The sequence below is a fragment of the Primulina tabacum genome, unplaced genomic scaffold (assembly GCF_025594145.1).
Source record: "Primulina tabacum isolate GXHZ01 unplaced genomic scaffold, ASM2559414v2 Contig622, whole genome shotgun sequence".
NCBI lineage: Eukaryota > Viridiplantae > Streptophyta > Magnoliopsida > Lamiales > Gesneriaceae > Primulina > Primulina tabacum.
The window spans coordinates 38,313-56,555 of NW_027459815.1; the positions used below are offsets into that span (position 1 = coordinate 38,313).

The 18,243-nt window shown below is 27.9% G+C and overlaps 1 protein-coding gene across 1 annotated transcript; it reads right to left on the bottom strand.

Annotated features, from left to right (window-relative positions):
• Nucleotides 1–3,320: 3,320 nt before the first annotated feature.
• On the bottom strand, nucleotides 3,321–6,126 carry LOC142534617 (LOB domain-containing protein 30-like). The gene is made up of 2 exons (XM_075641475.1): nucleotides 5,665–6,126; nucleotides 3,321–3,923 (listed from the first exon to the last, which is right to left on the bottom strand). The coding sequence occupies exons 1-2, from the start codon at nucleotides 6,013–6,015 to the stop codon at nucleotides 3,519–3,521; spliced, it is 756 nt and encodes a 251-aa protein (XP_075497590.1). The 5' UTR covers nucleotides 6,016–6,126; the 3' UTR covers nucleotides 3,321–3,518.
• Nucleotides 6,127–18,243: the final 12,117 nt, after the last annotated feature.

The following is an 18,243-nucleotide window of genomic DNA, read 5'->3' on the forward strand; positions in this document are numbered from 1 at the left end:
AATTTAGGTCTCCTAGATTTAATTGTGCTTGAACTCGATCGATCACCATAACCAATAACTCCAAAACCTCGCCACCGAACTTGTCACAAACGAATGTATGAAACAACCATGTATGTATATAACTGGCCACGTTCTTCTAACTTTATTGGAAGTCGCATTTGGTCGAATTAAGGGGGCTTGAAATGAAATTGTTGCTCCCCATGTACTTATCCTTTTGGTTGAAGACCAATCCGTGCTAGGGTTACAACTTGGGATTAATTAAATACACTTGTCATGTGTAATGGCAAAACAAGGGCCGACCAAAATAGAGGTCAACACGTGATGGATAGTGATTGATTTGGAATCATTTTAGTCATCTCTCCACCTACTAGATTTAATTAATTGGTAATTTATTGTGAGTCTTCTTCTTCTTCTTCTGTTATTATAAGGGTTATATGTCCCTTTATCTTTCCCGTAAGGTATTAATGGTGAAAAATGTCAACGGTTTATCCCTTGTTGGATTGGCAGATCCAGCGGTTTTGTGTGCCTCTTTGAGTTAAAGATGCTTAATTATTGTAGGATCAAATATTTGATATTTTATCAAATATTATAATCGATGATAATGATATTACAACTTAAAAATTTTAAACCGTTCAAACTTTATATTTCAGTTACTCTCTCAGCAAATTCAATTATTGTTATATGAACCAAATCTAATGCTATTTAGGTCGGGTTTTTTTTTTTTTTTTTTTTAAGTTTGTTGTGAAGCTCATATGATTGTATTGTAATTTTGGAAAGCACAAAATTTATATTTTTCGAAAAAAAATCATATAAAATTACATATATTTTCATTTGAGAGGATGACTGGCTATGCCAAATCACAATAGTCCATTCCCGCAGGTGAAAATAGTACCACATAGTTCAAGGCCATTAATTAATAACGTATATTTGAACCAGATACTTTAAATTATTTCGAACGAAAATCAAAGGATCCTACCTATTTGTACAATTCCGAAACTTCTGCACGATCGAGAATTTATTATTTCAACTTCTGCTCGATTTAATTATCAGAGGACGTTTGATGATCAATAATAAAGTCACTTTGAAAAGTGAATAATATTTTTAAATTTCAAATCTTTTTTCCGACATTGTTGTGATAGACTAGATCTACATTTGTACTAATTGATCATCACTAACCAGTTTTCAACTTTTTTTAATAAATCCTTACATCTTTAAAGTATTGATTTATAGGAGTCAACAAATGATAGAAATCATAAAATAGCCGAATAAAAAATAGTTTAGTACTGTATTAATTATATCATTTTGTGGGTATTTAATTATAAATAAATATACACACATAGTCACAAAAATATCGTACCTATATATATATATATATATAAAGAAAATTAAACCGAGAAAGAGAAGATGGATTAGGTTTAATTTGTCTTCACATGTAAACCATTGAGTGATTAGAGTCAATGCAATAAATGTCGGATATGATATATTTTTTTAAATTCAAAGATTAAAGAAACTTTTAGGATATGTGAACTTTCGGTTTCGTTTTTATATTTTTTAAAACCGGAAATTCATAAATATATATAGTTGCACAAAAACAGTCCATATAAATAGCGAACCACCTTGAAAAATTTTTATAGTCGAACAAACAATAATATATTGTTACATTGACTACTGCAAATTGCAATTACGTAATATCATGTCAATCTTTTTTGGCAAAAATTTGTGTGAGACAGTCTCACGGATCGTATTTTATGAGACGGATCTCTTATTTAGGTCATCCATGAAAAAATACTACTTTTTATGCTAAAAGTATTACTTTTTATTGTGAATATCGGTAGGGTCGACCCGTCTCACAGATAAAGCTTCGTGAGACCATCTCACAAGAGACATACTCATCTTTTTTATTTCCCAATAAAATTTTTAAAAAGTAAGTAGAAATCTTCTGAGAAAAAAACATAATTTAAGTTCAATTTCGTTTTGATTTTATAGTCGATAGGTCAGAAAACCCAACAATTCAATGGAAATGGACATTTATATAACAATACTTGGAACCACAACCTAGAAGTGTAACTCGTGTTAATTAATCCCGATTCCTTTGGTAACTAATATAGCTAGTGATGTTTAAACTCGTGCTTAGATGTAAAGATTTGATTTTGAGTGAGGTGCTTCAACGTTTTTAATTATTAAATAACATTCATTATATTGATTGATTAAATAAAATTCACTGTATAAAAAGAAGGAGAAGAAGAAGCCGATTTATCAAAATTATTAATTTAGCACATTGGCTCGAGTCGAAACTTATAAATTATATCATATTAGAGAGATATTAATTTATAGAAGTTTTACTATATAATTATAATTATATTTATAAAATTATTGGAAATCAAATTGGTTACATACAATTATAACTGGATAATAGTTGGGGGAAACTCGAAATAATTTCGAGATTCTGTGAATCCAAGCAGGGATTGAACTTGAACCGAAGGCTCCTTGAACAGTGGTCGCAGATTTAGGGACTCCAGTCCCGTTGTATTAACAGGCCTGTGTTTTGAAAGCACGCGCTCAAAGGCCTAAATATTTTCACTGTTGGGCTCTTACGCGTCATGCATTGTTATTGGGCCGTTTACTTTTAAAATAACAATAGTAATTATTATAAGGTAATGCAAACTACTTAATCAACAAATTCATTAATATGATCTGCATTAGAGCTGTCAAAACAGGCTAGTGGAGCGGGCTAGTTCGTCAATTGTGACAACTTGTCATTTGGCGAGACGTTGGAAAATTGTCGACTCAATTCGCCTATTTGGCGGGTGGTGCAATCAATCTAGCGGGTCTAGCCAGTTTTTATTTATGTTAGGTGTGGCGGGACGTCATTTGGACATACGGACAAATTATCACCCTAATCAACCTATTATGTGATGCTAGGCAAATCTCTCTCATTTTAACAGCTCTATAGGCTTAAAATAGGCTATAGTAAATCCAAATTATAAACTGAGCTGTATGTAATTGAAGTTTGGCCTCAATGAAACATTTTAATTGACTGAATTTATTAGTAGATTTTTTTTAATAAAGTTTATTAGTTGATTAGTTAGATACATATATTTACAATTTTAAATATAGTATTTTTGAACGATTTGACAAGGCACGGGGACTTAATTATATATGCGATAGAACCTGAAAAAATTTAAAGGAAAATCTACTCTAATCCCAAAGATATGCAAAGCATTGTAATAGCCTCATTTTATATTTATTAAAATTTCATGCATAATTTTTATTTTTAAGAGAGCAAAATATCAAAGAACGAGGTTAAGTAAAATCCTATTAGACATGCAAAAGGGTTTAATAAACAAGAAAAATATACGTACATACTAGTACTAGCAGAAATTAAGATCCATAAATCGATCTCTCTCGGCCATCATGCAGAAAGAGACACAAAAAGAAATTAATTCTCTCGAAGATTAAGGTCTGCTAATAAAGTTAATAATCTGATATTGGAGTCAGTTTTTTTAAAATTATTAATTTTATCTGGGCTGTGGTGGCATAGTTGAGGCATGGTTTCTGCAAGTTATTGTCGGATTTGCATGTCTATTAAGGAACTCACGAGCTACTTCTTGAAGATCCCCGCCTCCTCCAGCGGCGAAGTCAGATGAAGGTAGCTCCGGAGATGATCCAATGGCGGCGGATGAAAACTGACGTAGGCCGATCTGCTGCCGCTGCTGTTGGAGGGAATTCCATGGGTTCATCATCGTTGGATCGAATAGCGAGGATAAGTCGTATGTTGCAGAGGCTATTGAAGATGTGGGTAAGTCCGATATAGAGAGAGCTGGAGGCAAGAGAAGCGGAGGTGGCTGCGGTGGTGGAGCTGGGAGCTCGAGGGTGGCTAGGTGCGCTTGCAGGTAGGAGAGTTCCGCTTGTAAGATCACCACCTGTAAATGTCGGAAACAATTAATATTTATTTGAATATGTGAAATTAAATACGATAAATATCAATGAACTGCTCGGATTTATTTTGGCAACATATTTTTTTCCGTAGACTCGAACTACAAAAAAATCAGTTTTGTATAAATAATTGTATATATATACATGAAGATAAATAATATAACATGCATAAAATATAATCAAAAATTTGAAAATATTAGACAATTGCTTGTGAAAACAAGCAAAATAAAGTGAGGAGACATGCATGGCTTCTGTTTAAAGCAACTGGACAGAGAGTTGAAACAATCTACTGTACGTGAAGATCATTTTAAATATTGTTACAGTGGCAAATTAATATATTATAAAAACGTACTGGAATAAAGTAAAATCCGTTTTGAAAAAAAATGCCAAATTTCACTAAAACGAGCAGAGGTACTCGTCGCTTCCAAATTCAAAAATCTAAAAACCATTATATTTATTTAAGAAAAGATTCGTATATTAATATTATGTTGAGAATCTGTTGATCAAGAAGATTAATAAAAAATGAAGTTTAACACTTCAGGAAATAACAGCATTACCCAAAAAGCTGCAATATTTGGACAAAGGAACCCAGCTCTTCCCTAAGCGTTACACAAAAACTCCCGACCAATTCCTTAATAACAGCAAATATAATATAATTATAATTATATATATGTGAACACACACACACACACTGTAACAGACGCCACCACATTACAAATTAATCAACCAGAATCAGGTTTCTTGATTTCAGCAAAGCACGTAACTGTTCCCCCCATGCACCACATCATGGTCCACAATACCACAAACCCTACATAATATTCTAACATCGATCTGTGAGTACGAACAAAGAAAAACTACGTAGTACAAATTTCTGTGCAATCTAACGTTTGTGATAAAAAGTTTTTTTTATTTAAAAAAAAAAAAGCACCCCATATTTTAGTCCTTGTTTTACATATATTATATGTTAAGATATGAAATAATTTTGGAGATGTATATATGTAGAAATGGATGTGTGGCTTAAATATTAGAATCGTTCTAAACAAATTGTTTGAAATTGAAAAGTATTCTCTAAATGGCTGAAGAAAATTTAAGATGCAGCCAACTCAAAACTTAGGAGTTACTCAATGACAACTCAATAATCAAACTCAAATCCCTATTTTTAAATTTCCGATGTTGTTTGCAAAAAAGAAAAAAAAAAGAGACTAGATTAGGTGATTAACCTTTAGAAGTTAACAAGTCATTTAAGAATCGACACTATTTTATCCAAGAAACCCATATATACCTTCAAAAGATTTTCGATATAATTTTATTATAATACTTGTCCAGATCCAGATTGAGAAAACTTTACTGACTCTCGGTGTTTATAGCTAGAAAAATCGTTGTAATTGAGTAAGAATAAGAGATTTGGATTAAATATTAATGCGATTTTGAAGGGTAGGAGATTTAGGAATAGAACGGTAGAAGACATGAAACTGAAGAAGAGAGAACTCAAGGGTTGTATTTAGTTCACCAACTCCGATGAGTCAGATCTTTAAGAATAAACCAAGCACTAAGAAAGCTATTAACTGTTCATGGTACTCATCGAACCCATCGTCAATCTTCCTAGTACTAACAAAATTTTGACTGTCATTTTAACCAAGCTACCTAGCAGGATTAATTGTACAGTTGTTTCGTGAAAAAGATCGAATTTTTGTGAATCGTTTGATGATTTAATCTATAGTGAATTACCTGTTGTTGAAGAGCAAAGATATGAGCAACACAGCCAAAAACAGGGTCCCGGAGCCGGGCTTGAGCCTCGTAACAAATGGTAATAACCGAGTCGAGCCGCTTGTGTACCGGGATGCGATGCAGTAGCTTCGACACATTACTGGCGCCAAACACCTTGTGCACCGCCGCAAAATGAGCCGCCCCTTGCTCCGAGTCGAAATATGGCGCAAATATGCACCCTGCCACGCACTTCCTCCTCAAGAACTTGCATGCTCCACAAGGTCCACAGCCGCCGCCACCTCCACCCCCTCCTCCGCTGCTTCCTCCACCCCCTGCTGCCGTGCTACTGCTAGGAATATTTTCTGTACTCATCTTGCAAGACTATGTGATCCCAAACACCAACTGATCAACGAAAACTGTCACAGCAATTAAATGATAACATGGTTAGGGTTTTTTTGAAAAGGGCAGTTGATCTTCCGAGAACACGGGCTGATGAAGAAAGAGATGGGATTTGGGAGTGTATATAAATTAAATTTAGTTGGATTTAATTAGGGTTTGGTGGTATATGCTGTTTTTGGGAAGAGGGGATTTTAAACACTAAATGAAGACTTAGAAGCCACGCGATGAAGCAAACCCCATTAGATGCTTGCGTGAAGCAAACATGCGAGAGAGCCACCTGCCTTTCTATTTATCTGCCTTTAGATCGTGAATTTCGCCTATGGAAACACATGTTTTAGTCGGTCTCCAAAACGCACAGACTGAACTCATGACCACATTAATGACACGTCATTGTTATACCACTATATACAATTACTTCTATAGATATGACTGCATACCCATATAATTTTGTAGCATCGGGTGTGTATATATATATATATACACACACACAGTTGTACCAAAATAGCCACTGATTATTTAAAGTTTGGTTTTGATTCAATAATTTTGTTCTTTTTTTTTTTTTGCTTTTAGTCATATTTTGTCGGAATGTTGACATGACACCGAAAATTATGACATGTCTAGCGTCATATCAATGGTTAAACCAAAATATCTAGAAAAATTTAAGATTAAAGCAACAAAACAAAATTTTTACGAATTAATGGACTAAAAAAATCCAAAATTTGATAAGCTATACTAGACCAAAAAAATTATTTTCCTTGTAACATATAAGGGAGAAACGTGAGTTTGGTATTGTATATCTTAAAAACTAACCTTTTTAATTAGTTGGGTATTATTTTTTAGTATTTAAACAATGTATTCACAAAGTACATCACATAGTTTGTAGTAGAACCAGTCTCTATATATTTGAAAATTTTAAGACAAAGAAGGGGCAATACCAACCGGTCCAACCCCATTTTAACTTCAATAAAAAGTAGAACATAACATTGTCGTATGAACATAATTTCTTTTTCTTTTTTTCCATTTGAGGTTACAACTTGCAATTTCTGCTATACCAAATTGATAATATTGAATTGAAGATAGAAAATGAATGGTGATCATTCAACAATCATCGTTAATAATCGCAAGCAGATAATTACTAAAATTGCACATTTATATCCTTAATTTATGTCGGCATTTGGTCGTGAAGGATAAGGATAGCCGACCTGAATCTGACCCTAACCGCATATAGACCCGAGCCCATCCATTAAATTGGGTTGGCCCATGTACTATACAATTAAGTAAAGGCTAAGGACCAATACTCTCCTAAGAACCCGAACTGATTTCACCTTAGGAAGCATTTCACAAATGTAAAGAGCTCGGACAGCTGAGCCCTTATGATGGTTACATGAGCCGAGCCCATTATTCTCACTCGATACCAATTTTATTGCTTTCTGAAGTGTTAAGTATTTATAGCTTTTGGTAAAATAACAAGTTCTAGGTCATACAATTGATATCAGAATCAAGGACATGAGTTCAATCCTCATTGATTGCAAGAAATAAAATTTTTGAGAGAAGATTGTTGGATGCAATAATTATCTCTGCTAGGTAGAACAATTGAAACGTGGTGTTTCAGCTGATGTTCGATTTAAAAAGATTTGAGTTGTATTGTTACCACCAGTTATAATTTTTGGTAATACGACAAATGTTCGGTTCTACAATATTTCAAAATTATAATTTAAAATTAACACCCATTGAAATTTTTTGTTTATATAAAATATTTTATTTTGAGGATATTGTTCTGATAGCAAAAAAATATTATCTTAATTAATATTTGGAAAATTAAATTTTTTAAATCATATCTCGCCTGAATGTGGACGAGATATCGAAAATTGTTTATTTATCTGTTGTCACACATCAGTTTGACCAAAATAGCCAAAAATTTAAAATTAGTATACTCAAATCAAAATGAACAAAAACCTAAAATTGAATTATTTAGTTGGGAAAAAAAAAGTCAATTTCCGTTGATATTTAGTGTTATCGTGATAGGATGATTCAAATATACTCTTATTATAGATGGATGACAATGAAATTTTGGGTAGGGGCAGAATAAAAAGTAAATAACTGTAAATGAAAATACATATTTTAATACATTTAACTCGTAAAATAATATTCTATTAAAATATTTAAAAATGAAACGTGATTTGTAGATAAAAATGTGAAAGTCAAAGATGATTGTTCCTGGTTCAAACTTCAAAGCACAAGGCAAACAGCTAGTTTAAATGATGTCACATGTAACGGAAGAGGAACATTGATGACCTCATATATATATATATATATATATATATATATTATATTAAAATTGAAATTGGAATATACATCAGTATTTTTCCAGTACGAATAGTTCTATAGTTCACATGGACAATTTCCGTTATACAAGATATTATTTATTTTTAATTTAAATATTGGCATAAGAGTACATATAATTAATATTTACTAATTACTTTAGCATGTAATAATAGCTAATAAAGAATATTTAATGAATGGAATGCCAGTGTTAACGATGGGACAAGATAGGCCATCCTGTCATTGCTTCGTCTTCACCCCCAACCTTTAGACAGCAACCGGACGGCGCGGTGGTGGCGCCGTTACTCACTGTTGCTGATTTTTGTTACATCATTTTTATTATTTCAAAATTTAACATTTGGATGAATGAATTATTTAATTGCCTTCACAACTTCGACTTCTGCCTTTGCATATTTATTCTAGTTAAATAAAATATCAATTTTAGTGTTATAGGTAGTTGTGATATTTTTAATCATCTATTCTTTATTAAATCAATTATGGTTATGTAACTATATTTTGATAATCAATTTTAGTATTTTTTTTCAATATTATATAATTAAATTGCTAATATCATTGTTAATTTTTTATAATTACATTATTAAACATATGTGAATATCACAAGGATTTTTTTAACCACACAGTTATAACAATTTAATATATTAATTATTTAATTACATAATTATGAGTAAAATGATCAAAATTGATAGTAGAGAAATAGTTAGACTATAATTGATTCAAAAAAATTTAGAAGATTAATATAGGCATTTTGTTTTTATTCTATAATAAATTCTAATTTTTTTCCCCCGAAATTAGGTTATAACAATCTGATATCTATGATCGTGGAATAGGCAATTTACCTTTCTCTTGAAATGTGTTGATTGTTTTTAATTTTGTGTGCCAAATAGTTTAAGGTTGCATTAAGATGACAAAAACTTGTGTGAGATGGTCTCACATGTCGTATTTTGCATTAAGATGACAAAAACCACTATCTAGAAGAAATAGTGGTTTCAAGATCAAGCAGGAAGTCATGGATACACCAAACGACTAGAATTGACCAGCTCTGGTTTTTTGCTCATATTTCAAAAAGTCATGATTCAAATGACCAGAGCTTAATATGGATGTTATCTATGCTAATCGGATGCCGCAATGTCCAGCTGGAAGTCGTGGATACAACAAATGGCTAGTTATGAGCAGTGCCAGTGTTTTAGGCATATATCTCTCGTATGAACTCTAAATTAGGTTATTTTTTATTCCTCGGAAAGTAAGATAAAGAACTACACCTTTTATTTTCACCACATTGCCTGGAAATCAGAGTATCAAGGCCTATAATCACCGAATCAGATCAGAAGACTTTTAGCATTCATCAGACTATTTTTTTAACCAGTTCTAGTATTTCGAGCATATCTCTCTCATATATAGTTGACATTGAATGATTTCTGATTATATGAAAATATAATAAAAAGATTGACGAAACAAGAGTTATAACCAAGAGAAGAAACTATATAGACTTTACTCAAAATCCAGCAGCTCAAATCCAACCTCTCTGGTCTGGAAGTCGAGCCGCTCAAATTCGACCGAACCGCTCCAAAAGTCTAGCCGCCAGTCCGATATCAAAAAGTAGACAGAAACTCAAATATGATCGTTTCAATGTCAGAAACAGTACAAATCTTTTTTAAATGGTCAAATTCTTGTTTTAAATGTTCAAATCATTTTTAGAGGTCATAAATACTATACTTTGAAGATCAAACAACAAGCTTTGATGGTGATTCAAATCACGGACAACCTATATAAAATAAAAACAAGCTAGAATGAGAGCATACCTAAGAAAAGAAGTCCAAATAGATATATTACTTTAATGAGTGTCTGATTATGCATTTGATAGTATGTACATTGTAATAGATTAATTTTATCTAACACGTACGCAATCACTAACACAAAAGAGAGTTGAGTTTCAAGAATAGTTGAGTGATAATTTTCACACAGAGATATTAAAAGATTGTGTTTGTAGTGTTGACATAAGAGACATCAAACATTATGCGAATTATGAGGTTGCAATATACAATCGAGACTAAAATTTTCGATTAGACAAGGGATATGTCTTAAATCGAAATAGGTTTGTACAAATGATTGTATAAATCAAAGTATTATAGTGAATCATACTTCAATGGAAGAATGAGTGACATATGAGTTTTATTTTCGGACATCTATAAAAAAAATTGTGTTTCTTAATTTATTGAATTTAATTATTTATATTGTTTTTAAGATTTTATATTGTTTTTAATATGCATCGTCGAAATATTTTATATACTTTTCAAATACTAAAATATTGTATATCATGTATTTGATGAAATGCTTCAACCAAATCGTTTTTATTATTTCAACTTGCATATTTTTAAATGCTTAACAGAATATTTATTGGTTTTTAGATGGATTATTTTGAGTTTCTTCCGCTTGATTTTAGAATTAAACTCGATTTAATTTCTCGATGATTGATTCATTTTTTAAAATTTCAAGAACAAGCTATTGTTGCTCTTTTATTCGCGAAAGCGTTTATATATCCTCCTTTAAACACGTTTATGTTCCTAACAAATTCCAAATTCCATACATTACAAGTTTGGTGAATTTAAAAGCACCCAGTCCTTTATTATTTATACTAGTATTTTAAATGTGTCATGCATTAAGTGTTATTATATGTAATTAATTATTAAAAATATGAAGTATTAACATTTGAAAATTTATTAAAATTATTTATATGATATAATTAATATATTTAAATTTTAAATATTATTACAAATATTTATTATATATAAAATATTTATATGATTTGAGCTCATGCTTAAATCATGTTATTTTATGTAATTAATTAATAAAATTATTAAGTATTAATATTTGAAATTTTATTAATTTTTATATAATATAATGCATATATTTAAATTTTAAATATTATTACAAAAAATTAATAAATCAAAAATATTTACATTTCAGATAATGCTTAAAAGGGAATAAAAATCTTCTGTCGTTAAATTGACTTATTTATCTTGAGTTAGTGAAATTGTTACTAATAAAAAATAACAAAATATATCTAAAAATCATATATTATTTTGTTTACCAAAATTTTAAACAATAAACAAATATTTTTCAAAAATGTAAATTTTTTGTCTTTTATCAAAATAATAAATTTTGATTAAAAATTTTAATTACTTTTTAGAAAATTTTAAAAAATATTTTTATTTTAATTATAATAATAATATCAATTTACGAATAAGCAATATATCAAAATTCACGACGACAATCTTTTAGGAAATTGGAAAATATATTATCGTATGAAAATTTATATTTTATTTAATATAGTAGAGAGTAGTTATAATGAAATAAATGATGTAACCAATGTAGACACTTAAATGTAGTCTATATTTTCAAATGACATCAAATTAAATTTTTTTAAAAAAACAAAATACTTCACATTTAATTACATATTTATCTCATATTATTTTAAAAAAAATTTAATGCGATAGTTATTCTTTTTTTAGTACTTTTTTTTGCGAGAACTTTCAAAATATGACAGTAATATATATAACTTTGATATATATGTCCATTAATATCAGCAATTCTCGTCTAAAATATCCCGTTAAGATTTTATTTTATAAATTTGTACATTTTGATAAGTATCATGACCAAACATCTGGGAACAATCATAAATAAAAATGACTACAAATGTGAAAACTCACATAAATTTTATAATATATATATATATATATATATATATATATATATATATATATATATATATATATATATTTGACATAATTATCGTTTTGCACAAATAAAACGAGGATGGAGTTAATATTGATGGGTATTAAGAAATTAAAAGGTTTTATAAATTTTCGTTTGATTAATTAGGTATATTTCTTTATAAATAAGGTGATCAATATAAAAATCTACTGTTCCACAGTATACAAACATCCATCAGAAATTTAGAGGCGACCAATTTTTACTTAAAAAAGAAATATATGTAAAAATTCGAGAAATATATCTCGTATTTCAATGTTCCAAATATGATATGCATGTTCGCACGAACATTTACTTGGAAAAACACATGGTTTTGACGTTTCCTCTAAGAAAAAATTAAATTATCATTATCGTGATTATAAATAATCACAATTATACTTCTGTTATAATCAATTTTTTTCGACTTCCATAAAAATAATAACTTGATTATTAAAATTATTAAATTTTATCTATAATATTTGATTCAGTCAAGTCCTTTCTTTCAAATAATAATTATAGTTGAAAATTCTATTATTTCTATATATGTGTTTATTATATATAAACATATATATGGAAAATAACTTTTTTCAATTATGGGTTTTGGTTCACTAAATTATCAAAGTTTTATTTTGGTGCAGTAACTTTGTGTTTTTGTTTTTTTTTGTTTTATTTCAGTCATATTTCGCCGAAGTGCTGATGTCATATGAGAAAATATTGATATAAAATCCAAAAATGCTAGCGTGACATAAGATACTGGTGAAAACTTATGAATGATTATACTACAAAATTAATTTAGGAATGCAGCATATATATATACGCACTTTCCTGAGTTTTAGTGAATGAAATCTATATATATATAAAAACAGAGTTTTTGCCAAAAATAGTAATTTCCAGCCAAAATGTCATTTCTAAAAAAGGAAAGTTATATCATGAATATTGAAATACGTGTACTGCAATAAATGATAACTTCAATTATTGCTTGCATTGATTATATCAATTCATTTAATTCAAATTCGAATTTAATTCATTTTTATATTAATTCAAATATAATTGATATGTTATATATATATATATATATATATATATATATATATATTATTCAAATTGATACTAAACTCTATTGAAAACATAAATTACATTAAAAAATTTGCATTGATTATATCAATCAATTTAATTTGTAATATGATTTTGTGTTACTATGATATATTTGATCCCAAATGCATATTATTTCGAGATTACCTTAATTTGAAAGAATTAATGCATTGTAGTTTTCTTCGAAAACCATATGTATATTATATATCTTGAATTGTCTTCTTAAAAATTCAAATAAGAAAGCCCAAGAAAATTAAAAGAGATAGATTCAAAAGAATTTCAAATGGACATTAAATTATCCTCAATAAACATGTATACTATCTTCAATAATCAAAGATGTTTGACATCCAATGCATGTATTATATGTTTTTTTTTTACTCGAATTGAAACTAAAATATATTGAAAACGTAAACTATATTAAAATATTTGTATTGATTATATCAATCAATTTAACTAAAAACACTACAAATAAATTTAAAATACAAATGATTGCAATGTTCATTATAACTCATGAGGTAAATCATTCAAAAACACATTTTGCTATTTTAAGTATTTCCTGCCCAAATTACTTACTAAAAAAGAAATATAATATTTAATTATTTTATTTAATTTTTCTAAATAAAAATTGGTTGAGTGTTAAAAGTTATCACCATAACAAATTTTTCCAATGAAAAATTAAATTATCATTTAATAATCATAATTTTTTTTAAATCTCAAATGCATATTATTTCGAAATTACTTTAATTTGAAAGAATTAATGCATTGTATTTTTCTTCCAAAACTATATGTATATTGTATATTTTGAATTGTCTTCTTAAAAATTCAAATAAGAGAGCACAAGAAAATTTAAAAAGATAGATTCAAATGAGTTTCAAATGGACATTGAATTACTCTCAATAAACATGTATATTACCCTCTATAATCATATATATTTAACACTCAATGCATGCAATTCGAGATTTACATAATTTGAAAGAGTTAATGTATGATATAATTCTGTCAAAAATATCCAATGTATAATTTTTGTTCTTTGGGATGTCTTATTTGAATTTTAAATTATAAATAATGTAATATTGCATATTATATTATAAACCAATTTTATTCTATTTATCTTACTAAATATATCTACTCCGAATTTGAATTCTGAAATGACTTTTCTTTCAGCATCATATATGAGTTGAATTCCTTCCAAGATGTAATGTTCGTTTAAATTTAGATTTGTTCGTTTTTATGAACTGCCTACATATGGAAACAACGAGACATCAAGTTTGAAATATGTCTTTCATGATCGAGAAGTAAAAAATATTATTCTTCTATTTGTACAAAATTTTAATTATTACGTATTACTAATGTGATAATTTTCTTCTATATTACAAAATTTACAGATACATGATAGTATAAAATGTCCCGTAATAGAAATGATTAAACCAATTCTAAAGAAAGTACGCATCTTATTAGAAGACACCTTATAAAATTTATTGACGTTGTTTTGGAATACACATAGTAAATGTTAATAAAATAACTTTTCTGATTTATACATAATTTACTTATATCACATTTTCATTTTTCTTTCGGAATAATAGGCTGTTGTGTATATTATGAAGTGATTTTGTAGATAAAATCACAACTCATTTGGATAAAGATATTGATGAAACAATTATTGTTATCATTCAATTATGTCAAACATGTGTCATGTCACAAAATTGTTTGTAAATGTGGATTTAGACGAAATTACTGAATTTTTAAAAAAATATTTCTCATTAATTTTATTTGAATGTGATTTAAAAAGTTTTTTATCACATGTTAAAAAATAATAATATATAGCTTCTCGAAAAATTAAAGAATTAAATAAGTATTAAGGTTGATGGTCGACATCAATACACTAAATACGGTAAGTATCATGTCATTGACTTGGGCTAACACAATCTAAAATTTTGATATATGATAGTGATTATTAGCCAAAAAATTAATCTATGTATTTAAGAAAGTTTTTTAAAATTAACAAAAATAAAGTTTCTATTTTTATTTTTTCATAATTATATTATTTTTTCAATTTAAATATCTATTCATTTTTTACTAATTTTTAATAATATCATCCCGTGCATCGCACGGGTTAAATACTAGAATAGATATAAAAGCAGAGTTTTTGCGAAAAATAGTAATTTCCCGCAAAAATGTCATTTCTAACATAGAAAAAATTTATTATGAATATTGATATATGTGTACTGCAATAAATGATCATTTCAATTATTGTTTGCATTGATTATATCAATTCATTTAATTCAATTTTGAATTTAATTAATTTTTATATTAATTCAAATGTAATTTATGTATTATATGTTTTTTTTATTTTTTTACTCAAATTAAAACTAAATTCTATTGAAAACATAAATTATATTAAAAATTTTGCATTGACTATATCAATCAGTTTAATTAAAAACTGTATAAATAAATTTAAAATACAAATGATTGCAATGTTCAATATCACTCATTAGTAAATCATTCAAAAATAAATTTTTATATTTTAAGTAATTTCTGCTCAAATTACTTAATAAAAAAGAAATGCAATATTTAATTAGTTTATTTAATTTTTCTAAAAATAAATTTGGTTGAGTGTTAAAAGTTATCACTACAACAAGGTTTTCCAATGAACATTAATTTACAATTTAATAATCATAATTTTTTTTATCTCAAATACATATTATTCCGAAATTAGCTTAATTTGAAAGAATTAATGCGTTGTAATTTTCTTCCAAAACTATATGTATATTATATATCTTGAATTGTGTTCTTAAAAATTCAAATAAGAGAGCACAAAAAAAATTAAAAAGATAGATTCAAAAGAGTTTCAAATGGACATTAAATTACTCTCAATAAACATGTATATTACCCTCAATAATCAGAAATTTTTGACACTCAACGCATGCAATTCGAGATTTTCATAATTTGAAAGAGTTAATGAATGATATAATTATGTCAAAATCATCAAATATATAATTATCGTCCCTTGGGATGTCTTATTTGAATTTAAAATTATAAATAATGCAATATTGCATATTATATTAGAAACCAAATTTATTTTATTTATTTTACTAAGTTTATCTACTCCAAAATTGAATTTTGAAATGACTCTTCTTTTCAGCAGCATATATGAGTTGAATCATTTCAAGATGTAATGTTCGTTTAAATTTAGATTTGTTCGTTGTTATGAACTACCTACATATGGAAACAACGAGAACAACAAGACACTTTGAGATCTGTCTTTCATAATCGAGAAGTAAAAAATATTATTCATCTATTTGTACAAAATTTTAATTATTACGTATTACTAATATGATAATTTTCTTCTATATTACAAAGTTCACGGATACATGATAGTATAAAACTTCCCGTAATGGAAATGATTAAACCAATTTTAAAGAAAGTAAGCATCTTATTAGAAGACACCTTAAAAATTTTATTGACATTATTTTGGAATACACATAATAAATGTTAATTAAATAACTTTTCTGATTTATATATAATTTACTTATGATCACGTGTTTCATTTTTCTTTCGGAATAATAGGCTGTTGTGTATATTATGAATAGATTTTATAAATAAAATCACAACCCATTTGGATAAAGATATTGATGAAATAATTATTGTTATCATTCAAATGTGTCAAACACGTGTCATGTCACAAAATTCTTTGTGGATGTAAATTTAGACGAAATTACTGAATTTTTGAAAAAATATTTCTCATTAATTTTATTGAATGTGATTTAAAAATATTTTTATCACATGTTAAATAATAATAATATATAGCTTCTCGAAAATTAAAGAATTAAATATGTATTAAGGTTGATGGTCAACATCATTACATTAAACACGATAAACATTATGTCATTGCCTTAGACTAACACAATCTAAAATTTTGAGATATGATAGTGATTATTAGACAAAAAAATTAATCGACATGCGTAGTATTTAATAATTTTTTTTAAGATTACCGAAAAATAGTTTTTATCTTTATTTTTTATAATTATAGTATTTTTGCAATTTAAATATTTATTCATTTTCACTAATTTTTAATAATATTATCCCGTGCATCGCACGGGTGAAATACTAGTGTGTTAAAAATTACAGGATGTCACCCCATCATAGGATAACTTATCGTCTATAATCTTATCTTAAAAAATTTGTTGGGTTGCTTTGTCAAATATAGAATATTCAGAAACAAGAGGAGCATTTTAATAATAAAAGAAAGAAAAGAGGACCTTTTGCAATAATGGTGTTGAGTGCAATAATTGTCCTTGCTTGGTAGAGCGATCGAACCGTGGTGCTTGAGCTGTTGTGCAGTTTAAAAGATTTGAGTTGCACCTTTACTACTAGCTATAGCTTTTGGTAAAACGTTAAACACTCGGTCCTACAAATGACTTTTCTAAAAATTAAAAAAAGAAAGATATTTAATGAAGTTTTCTGATAATCATGTATTGCTTGTGTAATTAAAAATTATTTATGGGGATGCTTTGAACTAAAAAAAGGGTCAGTCAAAATTAATTCAACCATGCTAATCATGAAAGCTATAATAATTTTATTTTTCTGCTTAAAAGTAGATGCGGTCGACTAATCTACAGAAAAATATAAAATAATATATTTTCCAAGTGTTTATATTAAATTACAGCTTGATCTAGTTTTATAATTGTAATTAAGATAGTTCTTATGCTCATAGAATCTAATTCTTTAGCATTTTATAATTTGGTTTTTGCTCTTCCCGAATTTTTTTCTAATTCCTTTCGTAGTTTTTTAGTGTGTTGAGAAATCAAATTTTCTAATTGCTAATATGTGTGTGTATATTTATTATATATATTTGAAAACGGGAGGGCCCATTAAACAGCATGTCCATAAATTTGTGTATATATATATATATTTATTGATTATACCCTGCTCACCATTTAGTGAGCGACCATGGACGTCTGCCCATGTGGCAGGTTATGTGGCGGCTAGCTGGATTTTTTAAAAAATTTATGTTTAACT